We start from the raw sequence: 21,528 nt of genomic DNA, 5'->3' as shown, positions 1-21,528 counted from the left end.
TAAAATAAATCTTAAAAACAAACTTGTGTCTTAGCATCACTCATACCAAGTCCTCATTATTATTATTATTATTATAATTGTACAAGCGCTTCGGTGAGAGAGCTTAAGAGCCAATAAATGAATGAAGCTCTGGCATGCTGCACTTTTTTTGTGGGGAAAAATCCCTGCCAGCAAACTCTATATGACCCTAAGCTGGAACTGGTATTTTATTCTTAAAACTTTCTACATAAACTAGCTGAAATGACAGCAGTAAACAGCTCTGAACTTACACAACTGTTGCCATTCTGAGCAAACTTTTAACAAATCAGTCAATGCACAAAGTTTGCTAATAAATTCTGCATTTACACACATGAAAACTCTTTGATTACTGCAAATCTGCAACAAAACAGCATAGATTGTTGCTTTTCACAACACAGCTACCACCCTGGCCCCAACATGTCTAATCCACTCCTCACCCCTCTGGGATGCATTAAAATTTAAAATGATAATACCATCAAATAATCTATAAGGCATCATCACCAAGTGACAGGCACCACCAATTCAGAATCTGGGAGTCCTAGGTTTGAATCCTGATCAGGTCTCATAAAATTTAAATATATTTTGATTAATCAAAGGGTCCATTTGTATGCAGGATTTCTCAGTCTAGAGTAACATTTATTTCTTAAAATGCTGCCATATGTTTGTGTTGGAGGGGGAAAATTTTAAAGGTAGCTTTAATGATTTTAGCTGTATCACTTCAATGTCTGCAGTGTGACAGTTTATAGTGATGTCAGAACTGGGGCATCAGTTTCCACCCAGTCACGTTATCCTGACACCAGGCCGAAACTGAGCACCAAGTGAAGCAGCTGCTAGTACCATTTTATAAGCCTTTGATGTAACTCGGTCATAGTTCTAACCCACTACCTCATACATCCAAGGTGGATGCTCTAACCACTTAGGCCAATGGAGTGGTCACTAACATATGTACTTGCTTATTAAGACAAGTCGAACTGTAATGCACTGGCAGATTTGGGGTCTGTGCATATCTGTTTTTTTTGCAGTTATCAGTAGAACAAACAATATAGACCAGTATGAACCAGGAGATCAGGGTCTACATTGTTTGCAGCTGAACTTGATTTATAAGCGAGTACATACAATAAGTACATTTTTATGATGGACAGACCATTGTCTTTGTGCCCTTGGGTAAGGCACTTAAGTCTGCTTACACCATTGATCCAGATGTAAAAGAGAAGAAGCACCTGCTATGAGTTAGCCTGTGACAACTGGTATCCTGTCTATTGATGTAATGCACTCTCAGTTACATCACCATGTTATGGCCTTATAGCATGAGTTATGGATGTCCTCTGGAAGATTTCAATCTTTATTAAACCTACCAATGTTTATTAAGTAATGTACAAATCCTTATTAAGGAATGTACAAATCCTTATTAAGGAATGTACAAATCCTTATTAAGGAATGTACAAATCATAATGGACATGAAACATATGCAACAGAAAAACAGTTCTTTCTGATAATGATGAGGTCAGCCTGGTAAATTATATCAAGAGTAGTGAGATATATTGGATTGCCATTTCACATACAGAAATTAGAGTTTATTATAAGACAGACTTCATTCCTAATGCAATAAATAGTGCACCTTTTCTGCATCATTTTCTGGACTAGCCAGGTCCTTCCACATCTCCAGGGTCTGTCCAAGATCTACAGAGTTTAGGGGCACCTGAACCTGCCCAATTTGGTCATGTTTTGAGAAGCGATCAAAGTCATACACTGCCAGAACTAGTGTCTTACCACCAACCTCTGCATATGGAACCTGAAACAAGAGTAATGTTTTCTATAAGTATAATTTTCCTATGAATAATCTTGGTTTAGTGGTTTCTATCCATTAGCAGTTATGTACTGAAACTGATACTGAAACACTCATCAAAAACTGCAGAGCAATATAAAAAATTACAATGAGTCCCACTTCAAAGGAACCGATGCTTTACTAGATGACATGCTTTGTGTGAGATGATTTCAATATTTGTGGGATCTGTTCTTAATTACACTGAAACACATGATTTTAATATCTATGGGACATGTTATAAAATTATACTAAAACACAGATGATTTTAATACTTGTGGGACATGTCATAAATTTATAATGAAATACAAAAATGATTTTCATACTTGTGGGACATGTTCTAAATTTATACTGAAATACAAATGATTTTAATACATATGAAATGCACTCTTTATTACACTTAAATAAAGATTATAAATAAGTAATGCAAATGAAATAATGAAGCCAAACACACTGAAAATTTGGCATCAGCCATATTTGATGTTAGTACCAGACAACTAATTATTTTACAGCAAGAGATGCAATAAACTGGTGGAGAATAAAAAACAGAGTACTAAATATTTTAAGATGCACCAGTTGGCTAGTAAATGGACTTAATGTTTTTTTGGGATGATTCATTTTATAAACTTAAATCTATGTACTGTAGTTGACAACAAGTTATTTACTATTATTATGATATCCTGGATATAATTTTCCACTGACAAAAACAGCATAATGACTCTTAGTGCAAGACTATGTTATTAGGTGCAGACAAGGTGCTTCCCCTGCTTAGGACAAGAAGTCTAAAAACAAATGCCATGAAACACCTGTATTTCATGGCTCAAAGCAAATTGCCTAATTCTAATTAATAGGAAGCATGTGTGGTTAATATGAGAACCTAATAAAGAAATCATTTTCTTTTTTTAAGTTTTAGTTCTATGGGAAATGAATTAGTGGGGTGATCTTTCATTAAAATCCACCAAATATGTTGACATTTTTGGGTGAAAATGCCATGACAGTCGGACTTACTATAACTTTGGATTGTAATAAAGAGCTTGAGTTCTCTCTCTTCTCTGGAAGTAATTACCTTGAATGTGAAGCTTTCATTGAAAACTGGGTTTAGAGTCTTTCGATGCACTTTAGTCTCATACTTTTTCTTTTTATCTGGCAGGAGGAAAACTTTAACATAGGGATCTGAAGTCCCAGACATATCCATCCCCGGCAAATCTGCTGCTTGTATCACACCTACTGTCAGCTAAAACAGAATTAATGTAAAGTATTAATATAAACTTCTATCTGGGTACATATTTTTGATTAATAATTTATGATGAAATAAGTGAAATTTAATTACGAACTTTTGTGAAAATAAAATCATAAAAGACTTTCATAAAAATTCATATTTATCCCTGTATATTGCACAGCCACCAGCAAACGACAAAGATACATTTCTTCCAAAGCCTAATGTCCCAGCACATCAGGGTCTATATTATGCATAATGCCCTAGCAGATCAGGGTCTATGTTATAATGCCTCAGGAAACCAGGGTCTATATTATTCATTTTACTTCAGATTGTAAGGTAATCTGCTTTTGTAAAATCAGTACTTACCTTCAATGACTCATATATTACCTGAACACGAAAATATAATTACTTTTCTCTTTTCTGATAATTCATGTAGTGCTTAGAGTTATAACATTTCCTGAATGTGGTCAAGAAAATTAATATCTTTATTGTCATGACTGTATATTAATGAGCCTGGCAAGGCCATTGTCTGTGTAGGTAAACTAGGTTGCATTATATCCTTGCTTGCAAATAAATAACACCTGTAAATTCTTATAGAATTTTAATTAATTACAACAACAGTCCTGCAAACGTTTTTACACAATTTTAGTAATAAAATAACAATTACAGTAACAGTCATCTGAAAGAAAATGATAAAGTCTGCAAAAAGGAAAGAAACCTTGAGAAATCTAGGGATTTATGAACTGCTGTAAATCTGACATAAAGACTTTTTATTTTGAAAAACTGCTGTGATTTCAATAATTACATCATACTGAAAAATGTATTCACCATCATACCCTGTTCAGTATTTGATAAGATGAACCAACAATCTTAATCCTGTGTAAATTTGATGAATTTGTAAATATTTATTATTTTATGAGCAATTAGTGACAGGGTGGTTTTCTAATATACTTCTATGCAATGACCTACTAACCCAGTGATATATATTCAACCAAGAGTAAAACAAGAAAGTTAAATGCACAGCAACTATTAAACCTTTCAGTGACTTGGGATTGCTTGAACCCTCCACCATGTAAAAATATACATATTTCAAAAATGTTAAATACTCAAAGACTTTACATGCAATTATTCCTATTGATAACAGAGACTAAGAAATAAACATCAAACAAAATTTAACATCAAGGCAGTGAAGTATAAGATATGGGTAATAATAACCTGCTTCTGCAATGAGGTAGTAGTGCTCATCAAGATGCATCCTCTAACCAAGTTTCAAAATTCTAGATAGAATAGTATGTGCACAGCTGTAACATACCTATGTAACATAACAACATAACCTAAGCCAGTCAAATGTGAAACCATTTACCATTTTTGTACTGGTGTGGTACTAACAGACATATATACAATCCTACAGCTATGGAGTTTAGCATGAACAGTTAAAATAAAATTTATGAAAAGTCAACAAAATGTTTGGAGTCACAGTGTCCTACTTTTGTGATGATGGTGTAAAACCTGTTAAGCCGCCTATCCTCACCAAGTCTCATGATTCCAGGTATACGAGTATGTATACAGGACACAAAATATCTATGTGGGCATGAGCTAAATACAACTACTTCACCTAAGCCAATAAATGTTAATCTTCATCAGAGTGACATTCTTTTTAATAAGAGTATGGTTATAACAGAGCTGCATACATCTAGTCTAATGATTCTAACAGGAACAGTACTTCAAAAGTAAATTAAAAACACAAAATTGAATCCAAGTCAGTGAAGCATAAAATATAAACACAGCGCCTGCTGTTATGGTGGTGGGTGTATTACTCATGAAGATGCATCCCCTCACAAAGTTACATTTAAAAAGGTATGTATATAGGTTGCAAAACCCTGGGCTAAAATCAAAAACTTAATGTACATATAATATACATGTACAAAGTTATCTCTCTTACACCTACCTTAACCCTTTACCTCATAGAGCATAATTATCAAGTGCAGCACGCTATAAATAGAACACTTGTTACCTATTCGACTCCATATGCATAGGCCTGCCTGTTAACTGTTAACCCTTTACCTCATAGAGCATAGTGACAAAGTGCAGCGCGCTATAAACAGAACACCCGTAACCTAGTTGACCGCATACGCATAGCCTGCCTGTGAACTGTTAAGCAATGTAGTGTATGTTACGTTTAACAGCAATTTTAACCATTTTACATTTTTGGTACACATCTATTATATGTGGAACAATTGAAGAGTAAAGTCCGATTGTTATAGCTGTGTAATTATTTATCACGGAAGAATTTGTTATGTGCTTTAAAATCTGGAGAGAACTCGTTCACCGTCATGTCAGTGAGGCTGTGTGACCAACCGTAGCTGCCATTTCTCATACTCGAAATTTACAAGTTTTTCGTCTGTGTCTACATCACTAAGTCATCTGAATTTGATAATTTATAAAAACTAATTGCTGCCTATATCAATATCAGAGCCTTTACCTAGGTTATTGAATCTTTCATAGTTGTGATTCTAATCGTGAAAACTCCATAAGTACTGAATGAAATCCGCGACCGCCATTTTGGAGAGTGGAGATTACGACCCAGTTACTTTAAATAACAGATATCGACCAGTAAATAAACAGTGATCATGTGATCTGACGTAATTGTCATTTGCAGAAATGAATGTAGAATCTAATAAGGGGTTTTCCCCAAAGGTAGCGCTACGAAAACTGGCTTAAAATGGCTGATGTTTACAGCCGACGTCAAAAGGCGCTTCCATGCGAAATTGTAGAGGCGTCAAAAGGCGCTTCTATGCGACTTTTGTAGAGGCATCCAAAGACGGTTGCATGAGGTAAAGGGTTAAGCAATGTAGTGTATGTTACGTTTAACAGCAATTTTAACCATTTAACATTTCTGGTACACATCTATTTGGTGTGGAAAAATTTAAGAGTAAAGTAAGATTGTTATAACTGTGTAATTATTTTTCACAGAAGATTTTTTTGTATGTGCTTTAAAATCTTAAGAGAACTCGTTCACCGTCAAGTCAGTGAGACCGCATGACCAACCGTAGCTGCCATTTCTCATACTCGAAATTTACAAGTTCTTTGTCCATGTCTACATCACTAAGTCATCTGAATTTGATAATTTATAAAAACTAATTGCTGCCTACATCAGTATCAGAGCCTTTACCTAAGTTATTGAATCTTTCATAGTTGTGATTCTAATTGTGAAAACTTCAAAGTATTGAATGAAATCCACGATCTACATTATGGAGAGTGGAGATTACGAACCAGTTACTTTAAATAGCAGATATCGACCAGAGCAGTGACTACGTGATCTGAAATGAATGTAGTATTTAATAAAGAGTTTTCCCCAAAGGTGGTGCTAAGAAAACCGGCTTAAAATGGCTGATGTTTACAGCAGATGTCAAAAGGAGCTTCCATGCGAATGGAGTAGAGACGTCAAAAGGCACATCCATGTGAATGGAGTAGAGGTGTCCAAAGGCACTTGCATGAGGTAAAGGGTTAATGGAGTAGATGCTATGAAACCTACTCCAAATTGATGCTAAGGACTTGAGATTATAACGGTGCTGCAAAAATTGTTTGTGATTGGCTGATATCTCAACCTTAAATTCAAGCTTCAAGTTGTTATGATTTCCAGGCAAGGGTATACATGATATTAAGTTCAATAAGCATTATACCTATATACACATAAGATTGGTTTTATCTGATGTCATTTATTATCACCAATCACATCAAATTACATGTATAAAATACTTGGCTATACTTGTAGATCACATGATTATATGATCCATTTTATTATCATAATCAGGTGCTTTTCTTGGAAAAATGGCATAAACATTTGTCATCTTCGATGGAATGTGTAAAAGATAACTCGGCGATGGATTTCTAACATCTGCAAATGTAACAGCTGCTCAAAGGTTGCATGTCACAATCTAAACAGTAGAATCTAGGATATAGTCATAAATTCATGTCCTGCCCTTGAATTATCAAAATTTACATATTTTGTTATTTAAAAGAATATGAATTATGATAACTGAAAGGCAGGGAAATGTACACTATTTAGTTTACTTGAAGCTTGTCAATAAAATAGAAATAAATCATAAATTAACTTCAAGTGTTGATTTTTTAAAAATGTATCTCTCTCCATAAAAGAATACTCCACCCTAGCAATCATACCTCTCCCTTTTGAAAGTCGTAGTCAAGGGAGAACTGCAGTTTGCCCAGCTTGACCTCTGACTTTGTACTCTCTGCATCCTCATTGTCCTCCATATTGACTTGCAATTCTTCCAGGTCAGGCTGAACCTGTGAAGGTCATCATCAAAAGTAATTTAAGGTATCAGATCAAGAGAAAATAATAAATACCCATGCAACTGCAAGACATTACTACAAAGTGAGGTCAGTGAGGCTGGCACACAATATGTGATCTAAAATGGGTCACAATTCTAAAAAACTGGAAGGCAACTTTGAAAATCAAACCTGACATAAATCATATGTTCCAAATTTACTCTCAATAAATCACGCTCTTTTTAAAGTAATTTGGAAAACACTGAAAGGTTAAACACTGGGATATGTAGTGTATAAGTCAATTTTGGCTCAAGTAATAAGTGATTTTTTTCAACAAGTATATGAATCAAGGACCAAGATAACACTTCCATATGATATGAATCATTCCTATACCTCCTAAACACTCATAAATCTGTTTAGTGTTTAACTGACAAGTTAAATAAAATATAAACAATGGTATATCTTTACCTAAAATTGAACCTTTTGGAATTTTTCTACATGGACCAATATCCTTTCTTCTTTCTTGATCAATGCTTTAATTATGACCCCAAAAGATTTTTCAGTCTGTTAGAGACACTGACAAAACCTTGGTTCTTGAATGAAATGCATGTCATCAAAAGCTATTCATTTTTTATCACTCTCATCTAGAAAAGAGTCCATTCAAGAAATTATATTTGTAAATATTCAAACTGTCTCCTAAAGAATCAAGACAAGCTTGTCTATTTATAGAACTGATAAAATATGTACTAAATATATGATACAGTTTATTCTTTTGTAAACAAGTTTGTAAAAAAATGTTTGTTGGAATATTTAATCATTAAATAAGCTTCCAGTCCATTTCAAAACATTTACATACTTACCCTGAAAATTTGCATGAAATTAAAATCCCAAGGTAATTATTATCATTCTTCTGATAATTACTAACAGCATAACAAGGTAATTATTAACAGTCTTTTGATTATTACTAATAGCATAACAAGGTATTTATCATTCTTTTAATAATTACTAATGGCATAACAAGGTAATTATTATCATTATTTTATTATTGCTAATAACATAACAAGGTAATTATTAACAGTCTTTTGATAATTACTAATACCATTACAAGGTATTTATCATACTTTTAATAATTACTAACAGCATAACAAGGTCATTATTATCAGTCTGTTGATGAAAAATCCCAAGGTAATTATTATCATTCTTCTGATAATTACTAATAGCATAACAAGGTAATTATTAAGTCTTTTGATAATTACTAATACCATAACAAGGTATTTATCATTCTTTTGATAATTTCTAATAGCATAACAAGGTAATTATTATCATTATTTTATTATTGCTAATAGTATAACAAGGTAATTATTATCAGTCTTTGATAATTACTAATAGCATAACAAGGTAATTATTATCATTATTTTATTATTACTAATAGCACAACAAGGTAATTATTATCAGTCTTTGATAATTTCTAATAGCATAACAGGGTAATTATTATCATTATTTTATTATTACTAATAGCATAACAAGGTAATTATTATCAGTCTTTGAAGACTACTAGTAGCATAACAAGGCTACACATATACTATTTCTGCAGCCATTAAACCACACATATAAACTGTGGAAAAGAAATGAGTTTATTGCATGTAAGAATTGCATCATCATCATAGTTTTACCTGAAAGCAAATCAATAACCTTCAGATATTCACAAACTGATCATTAAATCTCTGTGGTCCCACATGTCTACAACTACCCTCTTGCCATACATAATGACAGGGATAATTGGCTGAGAAGTTGTAGAAATTCATGTCCAACTTCGCTACAAGACCATAAATTGCTGACAGCAATTAAATTTATCCCAGTCATATACCCACTGATGGCAATTAAATTTAGTCTAATCATACACCCACTTAAAATAATAAGGTTTCATGCTGGGGACCTTGCTGTGACTTGCAACATGAGTAATAAGCATTTGTGCTAATGTTCTAAAGTTAGCTTTTCTCCTGGACCCTTTGAGATTTGTACCCATATGTAAATCAGACTAAATAAAAGCACACTAATATAAAACCTCAAAAAACAATTATACACTTCGTTTAAATAAATTTTCAAAGCAATGCTGTCATTCCTATTTCTATTCAAAGTAATAGGTCTCCTAATGTTAGTCCTATGCATTTTAGTCCTGGCAATTTCGACATCTGTTTTCTTAGAGTGAGTGATAGAGACAGAGGGGAAGGGATGGAGAGTGTCATTCAACTATTATTAATAAGACCATCACAGCAATAAGGTCCTATTGATACTGATGCTAATAAAATAGATAAGCATAATGTTCACAAAATGAGAGAACAGTGGTGTCGAGAATGAAAGAGTAATTGTTAAAATTTGGTTTAATACTCATTTTGCATTGTGGATAATTATCAATAATATCTGTTTCTATTTTGCATTGTGGATAATTATCAATAATAGCAGTTTTTATTTTGTATTGTGGATAATTATCAATAATAGCTGTTTCTATTTTGTATTGTGGATAATTATCAATAATAGCTGTTTCTATTTTGTATTGTGGATAATTATAAATAAATAGCTGTTTCTATTTTGTATTGTGGATAATTATCAATAAATAGCTGTTTCTATTTTGGATTGTGGATAATTATCAATAATATCTGTTTTTAATGAAGTTGTTTACTTTTCTGTATAAATTACCTTTATTTTCAAGATAACCAATCTCAGAAAGATCATCCAAAACATTACTCCAAGAGATCTGAACACACATATATGTACTAATAAAACATTGTGCATTACATCACTGCTGTTTTGCATGCAAATGTGGATTTTTCTAGTGTTACTGTTCAGTCTAAACAAAACCAGATTAAAAAAGAATGGACATTTATTTTGAGAAGCATTTATATAAAAACTCGATGTTATCTTGTTTTATGGCAAATTCTCTGCTCATCCTTGAGGTACTTCAGAATACCAAATCAGGAAATTTAAATTCACTAAAGAACTTTGGACTTTATTTCTTCACTTGCTTTCCTTGCTATATTTGATAAATCTGCAAATGAGTAGGATATAGTCCACTGATTTAATGTTAGATACTTCTTTTAAGTTACTTTACATAATAATATTTAAAACAGTCTTCAATTGGTCGGTTGAAATGAGTTGGCACACAACCATGACCACTAGCTCTTAAACGGAAAGGATTGAGTGCCTTTAAATTTTTTATCATAGCTACTTCACTTGATTTGATACAAAAGAGGTAATTAAGCTGACAATATAAAGCAGATCTGCTTTTCACTGATTGTAACAATTCAACAAATACTTCTGCAAGTCAGAGATCAAAGCACACTCTGAACATAGGTTCTTACAGAAATACTGGCTGGTGTCACTGTGATGGTCTATTAACATTTGTCACATTTGAATACAATGAGGCATATCACATTTATGATGATAACACTACAGCCAAAGTAAAGGATTAACATGAAAGACAAATATCACTTGAAATTTTTTATTTCATTAGTATTTATTTCTTGGTGTGTTGACAACTGTAGGGTAATACAACGCCTAAACTTTGTTTAAAATGATCAATATTTTGTTTTATCTTGTTATTTAGGGAGTACTGAAAAATTTTTGAAAGAAAAAATCAGAATATATCACTTCTAATAAAAAGTTGCAAATTCCATGATGCTGATTCAAATATCTGGGCACCAACTGCTGTTTGACAATAATCAGGTGATAAGACTTCACTTACAAATCTCACAAATTTTATTCATGTTCAGCAAAAAAGAGAATATTTTGGGATCATTATCTATAAGATAAAATGGGTTCTACCCCTGCCTGACATGTTGTAAGCAGGTTAATGAGCTATCTGTGAGACAGTCATGTATTGTGCTGTTATTTGGTCAGAGATAAACAGTGGATGCAACTACTCCCATGACCCTGGTACAAGCTCTGGGTGTTGAAGTTAGGCCAGATGGCAGAGCTCAAAATCGGAAGACCTCCCCATCCAAGTAAAACTAGAAAAACTTGCTGTGTGTAGTAAATATGGGGATGTACACATCCTGAAGATCAGTGGAGATCACCCAATCACCTAGATTATGGCATTCCTGACTGAGGCTTTGGTCTCCATCTTGAATGGTTCATCCAGCAGAACTCTGTTATATAAGGAAAGTTCAGTAATTATATGGAACTTTTCCCCCTTTCCTGGAAACCAGGAAAATCTCTGAGTAGAATACTTAGTTATTTAGTGATAACATTTTAGGTCCTCCCTGGTATCCCATGACCTTGCATTAGATCACCTCTGCATTATATGCCATCTTGACGTATCAGTCCCTAACCCTCCACCTTTATCTGCTACTAAGATAAACCTCCGTATGATAAATAGAACCAAACTAATGCACAACATCCAAGCAAACCTAACAACTTGCTTACCTCCTACAGCAGAACAATCCGATAACTGCCTGCGTTCATTGCTCGACAAACATGCCCCAGCTACCAAGTGCAGAGTATCAATTCAAAAGTGTTCTCCATGGTATAGCAGTGTTAGGGACCAGCTTCACAGTGCTAAAAGAGACCGCCGTAAAACTGAGAGGCTTTGGCTTTCCACCAGACTCACTATTCATAAACAGATCTATGAAGCCGCTAAGAAGAATGTCACAAATATAGTCCATGCAGTAAAATCAACCCACTACACTACTAAGATCATGGAAAGTTCCAGCTGCAAAGAACTCTTCGAGATTACTAACAAGCTAATGTCAAGGAACAAATCTACACCACTTTCAACTACCTTCTCTCCAGTTGACCTTCCAGAGATGTTTGCAAATTTCTTCCGTGACAAAGTACAAACCATTAGAGATAAGCTTGACACCACAATTTCAATTGACTCGTCGTCACCATACAGTTGGGATACAGAATTTCATTGGCAACTATTAGCAGCATTTGAACCTGTCTCTATGGATTTCGTACATACAATCCTGATGAAAAGTGCACCAAAGTCATGTGAACTTAATCCAATTCCAACATCACTGCTGCTTGAGTGCTTAGATCCAGTATTGCCTTCACTAGCTGAGGTTATTAATACCTCTCTCTCATCCAGGGAATTCCCATCATTTTTCAAAACTGCCATTGTAAAGCCTCTGCTGAAGAAACCAACACGAGGCCATAACGATTTAAAGAACTACCGCACAGTTTCTAATCTCCCATTCATATAAAAAATCTTCGAAAAGGTTGTTCTATCCCAGCTTGTATTTCATCTGAATTCAAACAGTCTTTAGCAATGTACAATCTGCATATCGCCCTTGCCACAGTACTGAAACTATTCTTCTAAAAGTAGTTAATGACATTCTCTCTGCTTTGGATAGTGGAAAGATTACAGTCCTCACCCTCCTTGATTTCTCTGCAGCGTTTTACACAATAGACCATGATATATTACTTCACCGTCTCCAGCATGTATTTGGCATTCATGATACAGCCTTACTGTGGTTCAAGTCCTACTTGGTCAACAGGACACAAATTGTATCTGCAAATGGAATACACTCCAGCCCAGTTGATCTATGTTGTGGTGTTCCACAGGGGACTGTTCTTGGACCTGTTCTCTTCATTCTATACACTCAGTCGCTCTCAAGTGTCATAGATCATCATCCAGTGTCTCACCAATTGTATGCCGATGACACCCAAATATACAAATCTAGCCACCCAAAGGATTCCAGTCTCCTCACTGGAAGGTGAGTCCCACTTTATAGCTAGAAGCAGCTGTCAAAGGTTTCAATGCTGGGGGGGGGTAGGATCATACCACCCCTAAACTGTCTAGCAAAGTCTTCATTCCTGCTAAACCTTTGAGAGAACTCCTTAATACTGAGTGAGGAAGTAACAAGGAATCTTGTCAAGAGTTTGTCCCAAAATGTCTTCCCCAAATAGAAAGATTTTAGAGTAACAAGAACCCAAAGGTTTTGGGACATAGATCACTCAGCAAGAGATAGTAAAATCCATTTACTGCTTTTTCCAAAGACTCAATCCCTTCCTCCTTTGCCACCTCTACTGACTGTTTTTGACCTACGTTTGTGAGTGAATCCACGGCCTGCAGCGATGACCACACTACCATGTGACCAATATCTGCAAATTCATGGCTGCATGTAGGGAAAGGACAAATCACTGCCCTGTGGTGGAAGGCCCCAAATCCCATACAAATTTAGAGGCATAATAGAGAAGGGGACAATCCTGTCCCAATCACCTTCCCTAATCTGGCATCTGTAAGCTGATTCCAAGTCCCCTGTGGAATGAAACAGCAGCCTGGAGAAAGGGATGACGCACAACAATCCCTATCCCCATACTATATGGGCTCCAATGACTGGTGCCTGGTGACCTTTCACCAGGTCTGATAGACTTAGATTTGAGTTCTGCTCATACTGGGTAGCTTGACCCATTGCTGAAAATTGGCCACAGGATTTGAAAGGGTGCTGCTCCTCCCTTACCTGGGGTGTGCAACTCATTATCAGCGAGCACTAAGCTGGGGATGAGTAGAGAGATTTGCTGAGAGAAAGGGTGCAATTTCCATAGTGGAAAAGAGAGGTGCTGCACCTCCATAACAGAGGGCATGACAATCTCTGCCCTTAGGAAATGGGAAGGATGCCACACCTCCTTAATTGAGGGTACTAATCCCTTTCCACCCATTAATACCCTCCCTTTGGAGCAGACCAGAGACTTGGGTAATCCTTCTCTGAGACTCATGGTACTCAGAAATAAAGAACCCCTTAAAATTCTGAAAAGGAAGCTTCTTCCTTGCTTTTTAGTTAAGTCTACACTCTTTGAGATCCCAGACCTCCATCTGTACATGACAGGTGACTGGAGTGTGTTTCCTATGGGGATTTCCTGTGAAAACACCTACCCACACCCAGCTTAGACATTTTTCCTGCAAATGAATGCTGAAAAGACTTTATACAAAAAAACTTCTATGCAACTAAAAGTAAATACAAGGTAATGCATGGACTAAGTCTACTACTCAGTGTTTCAGTCACCTTATTTAGGTGTTCTCAGTATTTAAGGCAAAAAAGGATGCGGTGCAAATAGGTTAAGTAAATTACAATTTTTCATAATGAACAGTAATATAAATAGCGTTAAGTCTGAAGATAGCAATATATACAAGGATAGAAAAAATATAACAAAATGTATGTTCTTAGCTAGAAAATTCAAAACCAAATTAGAATTACTAACACCCTGTAAAGCAGAAATAAAATGCAAAGCTGTACATAATGTGTACAGGACATACGATAATAACGATAGAGAGAGAGAGAGAAAGAGAAACAAAAAAATTAAATCAGCCATATAATCCAAATGTTTACAAACAATAAGCACCCAAGAGATATAGTAATTTATTTTGCTAACCCACGAAGCGAAGGCAAACATTCATTGACATAAACAAAATAGGCGTTGCAGCCATGTGACTGGAAAAAGAATTAATGGCAGAACCCATTGGCAATGTTTCTTTGGAGTGTCCTAGAACTAATCTAGCATTCCGGAATCTTCTGGTTTACCCTAATGGGAGGATGAATTCTCTTGATAGATTTGGGACATTTTCCACCCGAAACATATCAGCTATGCAATAGCAACAGGTACTGTATTAATAATATTAAATTAATATATTTTGTACATGATAGTATTGGTTTAATTTAACTTATGTTTTGGCATGGAAATAAACACGTAATACTAATTAATTCCCAAACCAAAATTGCAAGCTTGTTTTAAAGCTTGCAGCAAGCTTGCCACAAGCTTATTTATAAAGCTTGCGGCAAGCTTGTATTTGGAACATTGCAGCAAGCTTATTTATAAAGCTTGCGGCAAGCTTGTATTTGGAACATTGCAGCAAGCTTGCGGCAAGCTTGTATTTGGAACATTGCAGCAAGCTTGCGCAAGCTTATTTAACAAAAGTGTCATAAGCATGCACAAGCTTGCGAAAGCTTAAGCTTGCACAAGCTTGTGCAAGCTTAAGCTTGCACAAGCATGCGCAAGCTTGTTATTTATTTACCTAGTACAATAAGTATACACAAGCTTGTGCAAGCTTGTTACTAGCTTGTGCAAGCTTGTTACTAGCTTGTTGCAAGCTTGCAGAGATTTCTTGCTACAAGCATCTGGGCTTTCAAAAATCAGACATGATTGTGTTTTCCCCCCTTCCAAAAAAACCCCTGAAAATGTGAAAGGGGGGGGGGGGGTCTGGGAGTCCGAAGGCCCCTGTCCAAAAATGCATTTTAGACTCAACTGCTCCTGGTGGACCAAATTATCATAATATATTGCAAAGTTTTACTTCATTCCAATGAAGTAATCTGCATATTTAATGATTAAATAATGCAATCTTATAGTTGCAATGCAGTGGAAAACAAATCTGTTCTGCCAAAACATTAAGTTTAATTCCATTGTTCAAGTTTATTCATTTACTGCAAGCTTACCCAAGGCTGCAGAAGCTTTATGTGTTCCCCTAGCTGCAAGTGTCACACCCCTATGAAATGATCATGAATAATGAATGAACTGTTCATGAACTTGGTTCAAGAACCATTCATGAAAGTTCATCAAAAGGTTCATGAATTATTCTAGAATGTGCATGAATTGAAAACAGTCCACAAATTGGATCATCATCATTCATGAACAAGTGCATGAACATATTCATGAACTATGATGAACAAAGTTTCTCAATGATTCATGACTTCACGAACAGTGCCTATAAAACAAAATATGATAACCTGACAAGTCACAAATACCTATTCATCCTGAATCATACAATAACCTTAGATGGGGGATGGGGTTGATACAGTATAAAATGCAACATATTATCTTAAAAACTGTATTTGATTTCAGATAAATTTAAACTGACAAGTGATATTCTTTTTTTTTTACCCTTAGCAACACTTTTTGTATGTTCTGTAATTTTTCTTTGAAAAATGTTCAAGAGATATTGGGGCAGTTGCCTGCAATCAACTGTTGAAGCATATTTCATCGTCATGGGGCTGTCTTTCAGCTGGGGTTTCTCCTGACCAATCTTCTTCCAGAGACTGACCTGTCTGATAACTCTTTTGTGAAGATGTTCAGGGTCTATAATTTAATCAAATCCTGTCCATTGTCACTACTGAATGTCTCCTTCTGCAACTTAAGCTGTTCCATCTGATTACTGTTTGGATCTTTAACATTGTTGCAGCAGTCACAATTTAATGTCTCTTCCATCCTGAATCCTCCAGTTTTCAAATTTTCATCCTTAACCTACAAACTTCATCCTCTAACAATTTTACTTTTCTGCTGTCTGGTCTGAAAAAAAGGTAAAGTTAGTTAATTACAGATAATCTCTGATCAACATTGTTTTTAGCTTTTAGCACATTATCATTGTACCCCACTTTACTTACTGGAATAATATGATCCAACTCAAAAATGATTTAATCCCTTACACATAATACTGAGCATTTATATTATTGCAGAATTTTGTCACTGTTTTATATTAACTGAATCTGTCTAGCCATAGGTATAGTCACAGGAGACGGATGTTTTATATGTTTTATTCAGTAAAATATGACATTTTTTTTGACAACACCGTTACACTAAATAACCGTATATATTACAGATAACGGTTATTTCATGCTTTCAAATATTTTCGCCATTTTTTATTGATAAAACGCCAGACTTGTGTGGTATAGGCCCTTAGTATGTCACTAATGCAACCACTCCGACTCCGCATGTTGCGTATAGCTGCTTCCGGTTTCATCACGTTGTTATCTGCACTTTTATTGTGAACAGTTTCACGCATTAACTATTTTCTTAAGGTTTTTTTTTTAAATTACGAAATTACATCAGATTATAGAAATAGTGATGTCATGTAAAAGAAAACGATCTCGAACATCTCAACTCCTATCGATATCGAACCACGTCTGGTATCGAGAACTGGGGGGGGTGGGGGTGATAATGTTTAGTGATTTTCAAAACTTCGATGAGCAAGTTTAAATTAGGTCTGAACAAAATCGTGTCATTTAGCTTGGTTATAAATAATATGATGACATATATAAACCAATAAAATATCCATATAACTTCTACTGAAATAATCACGAATGACCAAGAAAAAGATACTCACCGTAATTCTGGACATCCGGGCTTGGTACGCTTTTCCGCCTAATTTTGCTCTCACCAAATCATTTCCTTCACATTCTTCAAAGTCGCTTCTCTGCACTTCTACTTACTTTAAAAAAATGATATTGAAAATATTCTCATCTGTCCATTCCATGGAGTCCACGGTTTTTGTTCGAGGTTTTTGCCTAACGGTCTGCATGATCTTTGGTTTCTGAGGAAGCTTAACTGTTGAAATCGCGCGCGTATATTAACCAATCATATCACGTCTTTTTTCAAAGTCATCCAATCAGAATAATCGTTGTTAATATATTTCGGTTTTTACTGCAGATTGGCAACCAGTGGCTAAGTCAATAGAATATGCAGTTTATAACAGTAATGGAGAGAAGAAAAAAAACGTTAGGACAAAGTCATTGAAAGCTTTTCAAAGCAAATACATTTTGTTGATGCTGGCCAGAAAATATTTTCCCATATTAATCCAGAAATACTCAGGTTAAGTAAACAAGTATTGAATTAAAGATCTGTATGAACATTTATACAGTACATCATTTTAAAAAAAGAAGAAAAAATTCACCTTTATTTAAATTTCACTAATATTGTGATAAGTTTGTATGATAAATATTCATGAACATTTTATGAATATAATGATATAGATATTTAATATACATTTTTTTAAGAAATACCATGGTATTGCATCAAAGTACTTGAATTGTTCATGAACCATTAGTTCATGACATTTCAGGAACTTCAAAGATATTATAATAGTTCATAAAAATTCATCAGTGTGTTCATGAACTTCAAGTACATGATTCATCAAAATTCTTGAAGTTCATGAACTTACTTGAGGAACTTTCATGAACACTTCATGATTGTTCATCAAGTCATGACTTTGTTTTCGTAGGGGCGTGACAGTGATGGTGCCTGCTACTTGGATACATGGTCTCAAACTTTCACAAGCAATGGATATATATATATATATATATATATATATATATATATATATATATATATATATATATATATATATATATATATATATGAAGAAACTTGTTGCAAGCTAGTTTAAATTTACTTTCTGAAACATACAAGAAAGCTTGCGCAAGCTAGTTTTACTTTCTGAAGAAAACAAGCTTGCGCAAGCTAATTTTACTTTCTGAAGAAAACAAGTAAGCTTGCACAAGCTAGTTTTACTTTATGAAACAAACAAGAAAGCTTGTGCAAGCTAGTTTTAATTTCTGAAGCAAACAAGAAAGCTTGTACAAGCTTGCGCAAGTTTGTGCAAGCTTGCGGTTATATCCAGCTATCTTGCCTAAGCCTGCACTTGCTTGTACAAGCTTGCGCAAACATCCATGTTAGCTTATAAGCATCAAACTAGCTTATCGCAAGCTTGCCACAAGCTTTCAGCAAGGATGCATTTTGGTTTGGGTATAAGCTTCATGTTGTTTTCTTTCAACCCATTTATCTTACATTTTATAAATTAATTTAAAGTAAATACAACTTAGCTCAAATTGTCAATAGCAACACCACATTATACCTGTGATTACATTATAACCAAGGATGTTACAAAGAGGGAGAGATGATTATAGATTAATTTTTATGAAAGCATTTATTATACAGAAATTTTAGAAGGTTGTACACTCAAGTTCAAGTGCAGATATATAGAAATATTAAGACTGTGACAAATGCTCAATAATACCAACCAAATATCAATGAGTTAAATTATAAAACATTTCAAAATTAACCTAAGAAAATGTGTGCTAGAGAAGAAAAAAACTTTGAAAACAAACTTAGGACCAAAACTTTGCTTTCTGATATTAATTTAATTCCAAATTAGGCAATTGCCATGACTATTGATCTACTAGTATTTACCTTATTCAGATTCTGTCATTTTACATCAACCCTTATTTTTTTTAAAGTTCCTCAAAGGAACTGATATTCTATTCACAGAAGGGAATTTCCAGGAAATTCCTTTTAATTGAAATCTTCTCTAATATTATTCAGCAATAGCAAGATTTTCAAAATAAGATTTGGATCTCAGATTGGCATCATTCTGAATTAGTACCACCAGATTTTATAAGAAGTCTTTCGGTGGAAAAGCAAAGTTGATATGATTTTCTAATTTGTAGAAGAAACAAAAACAAGATTTTCAAGATGGCTGCCAAGGTGGACATACTGGATAACAAATTGGCACAATTTCCATAAAATATTACCAACCATCTAGGAGAAGCAGCAAATCAACATTTTCAAGATGGTCATTGTAGTGGTCATATTGGAAGTCAGATCAAACCATTTTCATTTAGGACCAATCAGACATTATATGAAGTCTCTCAGTGAAAACCCCATGCATTTTGACCATTAATGCAGGAGTAGCGATAACAAGATTTTCAAGATCATCCATGTGGTGGCAATGAATATCTGAGCAGAACCATTTTCATTGAGGATAAGTAAGCATAATAAAAAGTCATTTAGGAAAATCCCCATGCTGATACAACCAACCATTTGGGAAACATGATAACAGGATTTTTTAAGACGGTCATTGTGGTGGCCATACTGGATGTGCAAGTTGCACCATTTTCAATTGGATCTGACAATTCACTACAAGAAGTCTTCTGATGAAAACACCATGTTGAGGACCAATTATACATTATAAGAAGTAATTCTGTATATAAAAAAAACATGCTGATACATAGCCATTTCTTCATGAGAACACAATAACAAGATTTTTAAGATGGTCACTTTGGTGGCCATATTGGATGTTCAAGTAACACCATTTTTCATTTATATCCAGCTATACTTATAATAAGTCTTCTGGTGAAAACACCAGGCTGATATGACCATCCATTCAGGAGAAACAGCAAAAACAGAAAAATTTCAAGAACACCATTACTGCCATATTTGAAGTCGGGTCAGCACGATTTTCATTGGATATCAAAGCAGCAATTTTTATTTAGGACTATCTAGACATCATAAGAAGTCCTTGAGTAAAACCCCATGTTGATATGACCATTCATTCAGGAGTAGCAATAACAAGATTTTCAAGATGACTACTGTGGTGACAATATTGGACATCAGATTTGCATTATATTCCTTCAGGACCAACTTGATACCATATAAGAAGTTTTTAAGTGAAAAGCCCATATTGAGGAGTAGCAATAACAAGATTTGTAAGATGGTCAACATGATGGAGTTCTGGATGTGTGAGCAGCACCATTTTCATTCTGAAATGACTAGACCATTCGATGAATGTTTGTGTGCAAAGCTTCATGACAATCCTCCAAATAGTTTGGAAGTAACAGATAAACTTTTGCTAATGGACAGGCAGCTAACAGAAAACAGACAAAAGACTATCCCATAAGTTCTCATGGTCTATGACCAGTAGAGCTAACAAAGAAACCAGATGAGATGCTACTTTAGTGTCTTTGGTGTGCTACAATCTTTTCATAAAAGATTTCTTATATTCAACTTTAATGCAAAATCTTGCTTCAAATCAAGCACTGCCATCTTGCAAGCATGTTCAGTTAAAAGCAATTTCCCATAGCTTGTTTTCTTGTGCAAGCTTCTCTGATTTTATCAAACACTTTGTCAAATGTAGAAAGATGATACATAAAGCCACTGCCGAAGAAGAAGTATTCAGCCCATGAACAAGTATTCGGCCCATGGGCAAGTATTTGGCCCATGAAAAAGTATTCAGCCCATGAACAAGTATTCAGCCTATGAACAAGTATTCGGCCCATGAACAAGTATTTGACCCATGAACAAGTATTTGGCATGAAGTAGGATGGTGAGATTTATGAAACAATGAATAGATCAATAACTCATAATATAGGATGGTGAGACTGATTACTGGCTCAATATGAAGGATGAGAAGATGATCAATGGATCATAACAAGTATTCGGAATGAAGTAGGATGGTGTGACTGATCACTGGTTCAAGATGAAGGATGGAAAGATGATCAACGGATCATAACAAGTATTCAGCATAAAGTAGAATGGTGAGATTGATCAATGGTTCATGAAGGATGAAGAGTAGGTCTGTCAACGGGTACTCGGGTACCCGGGTACCTGACCGTATTGAAAAACCCGGGTATTGAAA

General features: G+C 34.8%; 1 protein-coding gene and 1 long non-coding RNA gene across 6 annotated transcripts in view; both read right to left on the bottom strand.

The window, feature by feature from the left end:
• The window catches only part of LOC149786051 (synaptotagmin-1-like), a 128,626-nt gene that overhangs the window by 29,282 nt on the left and 77,816 nt on the right, over nucleotides 1–21,528 (bottom strand). For all 4 annotated transcript variants that reach the window (XM_089976343.1, XM_089976342.1, XM_089976341.1 and 1 more), the window contains 3 exons: nucleotides 7,242–7,367; nucleotides 2,907–3,074; nucleotides 1,637–1,810 (listed from right to left, as the gene is read on the bottom strand). In XM_089976343.1, coding sequence (XP_089832469.1) covers nucleotides 1,637–1,810; nucleotides 2,907–3,074; nucleotides 7,242–7,367 — 468 coding nt within the window. The remainder of the gene's footprint in view (nucleotides 1–1,636; nucleotides 1,811–2,906; nucleotides 3,075–7,241; nucleotides 7,368–21,528) is intronic.
• LOC149786052 (uncharacterized) lies at nucleotides 16,157–17,064 on the bottom strand. 2 transcript variants are annotated; one of them, XR_016425186.1, is made up of 2 exons: nucleotides 16,999–17,064; nucleotides 16,157–16,628 (listed from the first exon to the last, which is right to left on the bottom strand). It is a non-coding gene; the product is annotated as an uncharacterized LOC149786052 (long non-coding RNA). The 2 variants fall into 2 exon arrangements; XR_016425185.1 differs by having other exon boundaries at nucleotides 16,724–17,044.

Source organism: Sinohyriopsis cumingii, chromosome 12 (assembly GCF_028554795.1).
Source record: "Sinohyriopsis cumingii isolate HCF-2022 chromosome 12, ASM2855479v2, whole genome shotgun sequence".
NCBI lineage: Eukaryota > Metazoa > Mollusca > Bivalvia > Unionida > Unionidae > Sinohyriopsis > Sinohyriopsis cumingii.
The sequence above is the reverse complement of the archived record's forward strand: the minus strand, read 5'-3'. Positions and strand labels throughout refer to the sequence as shown.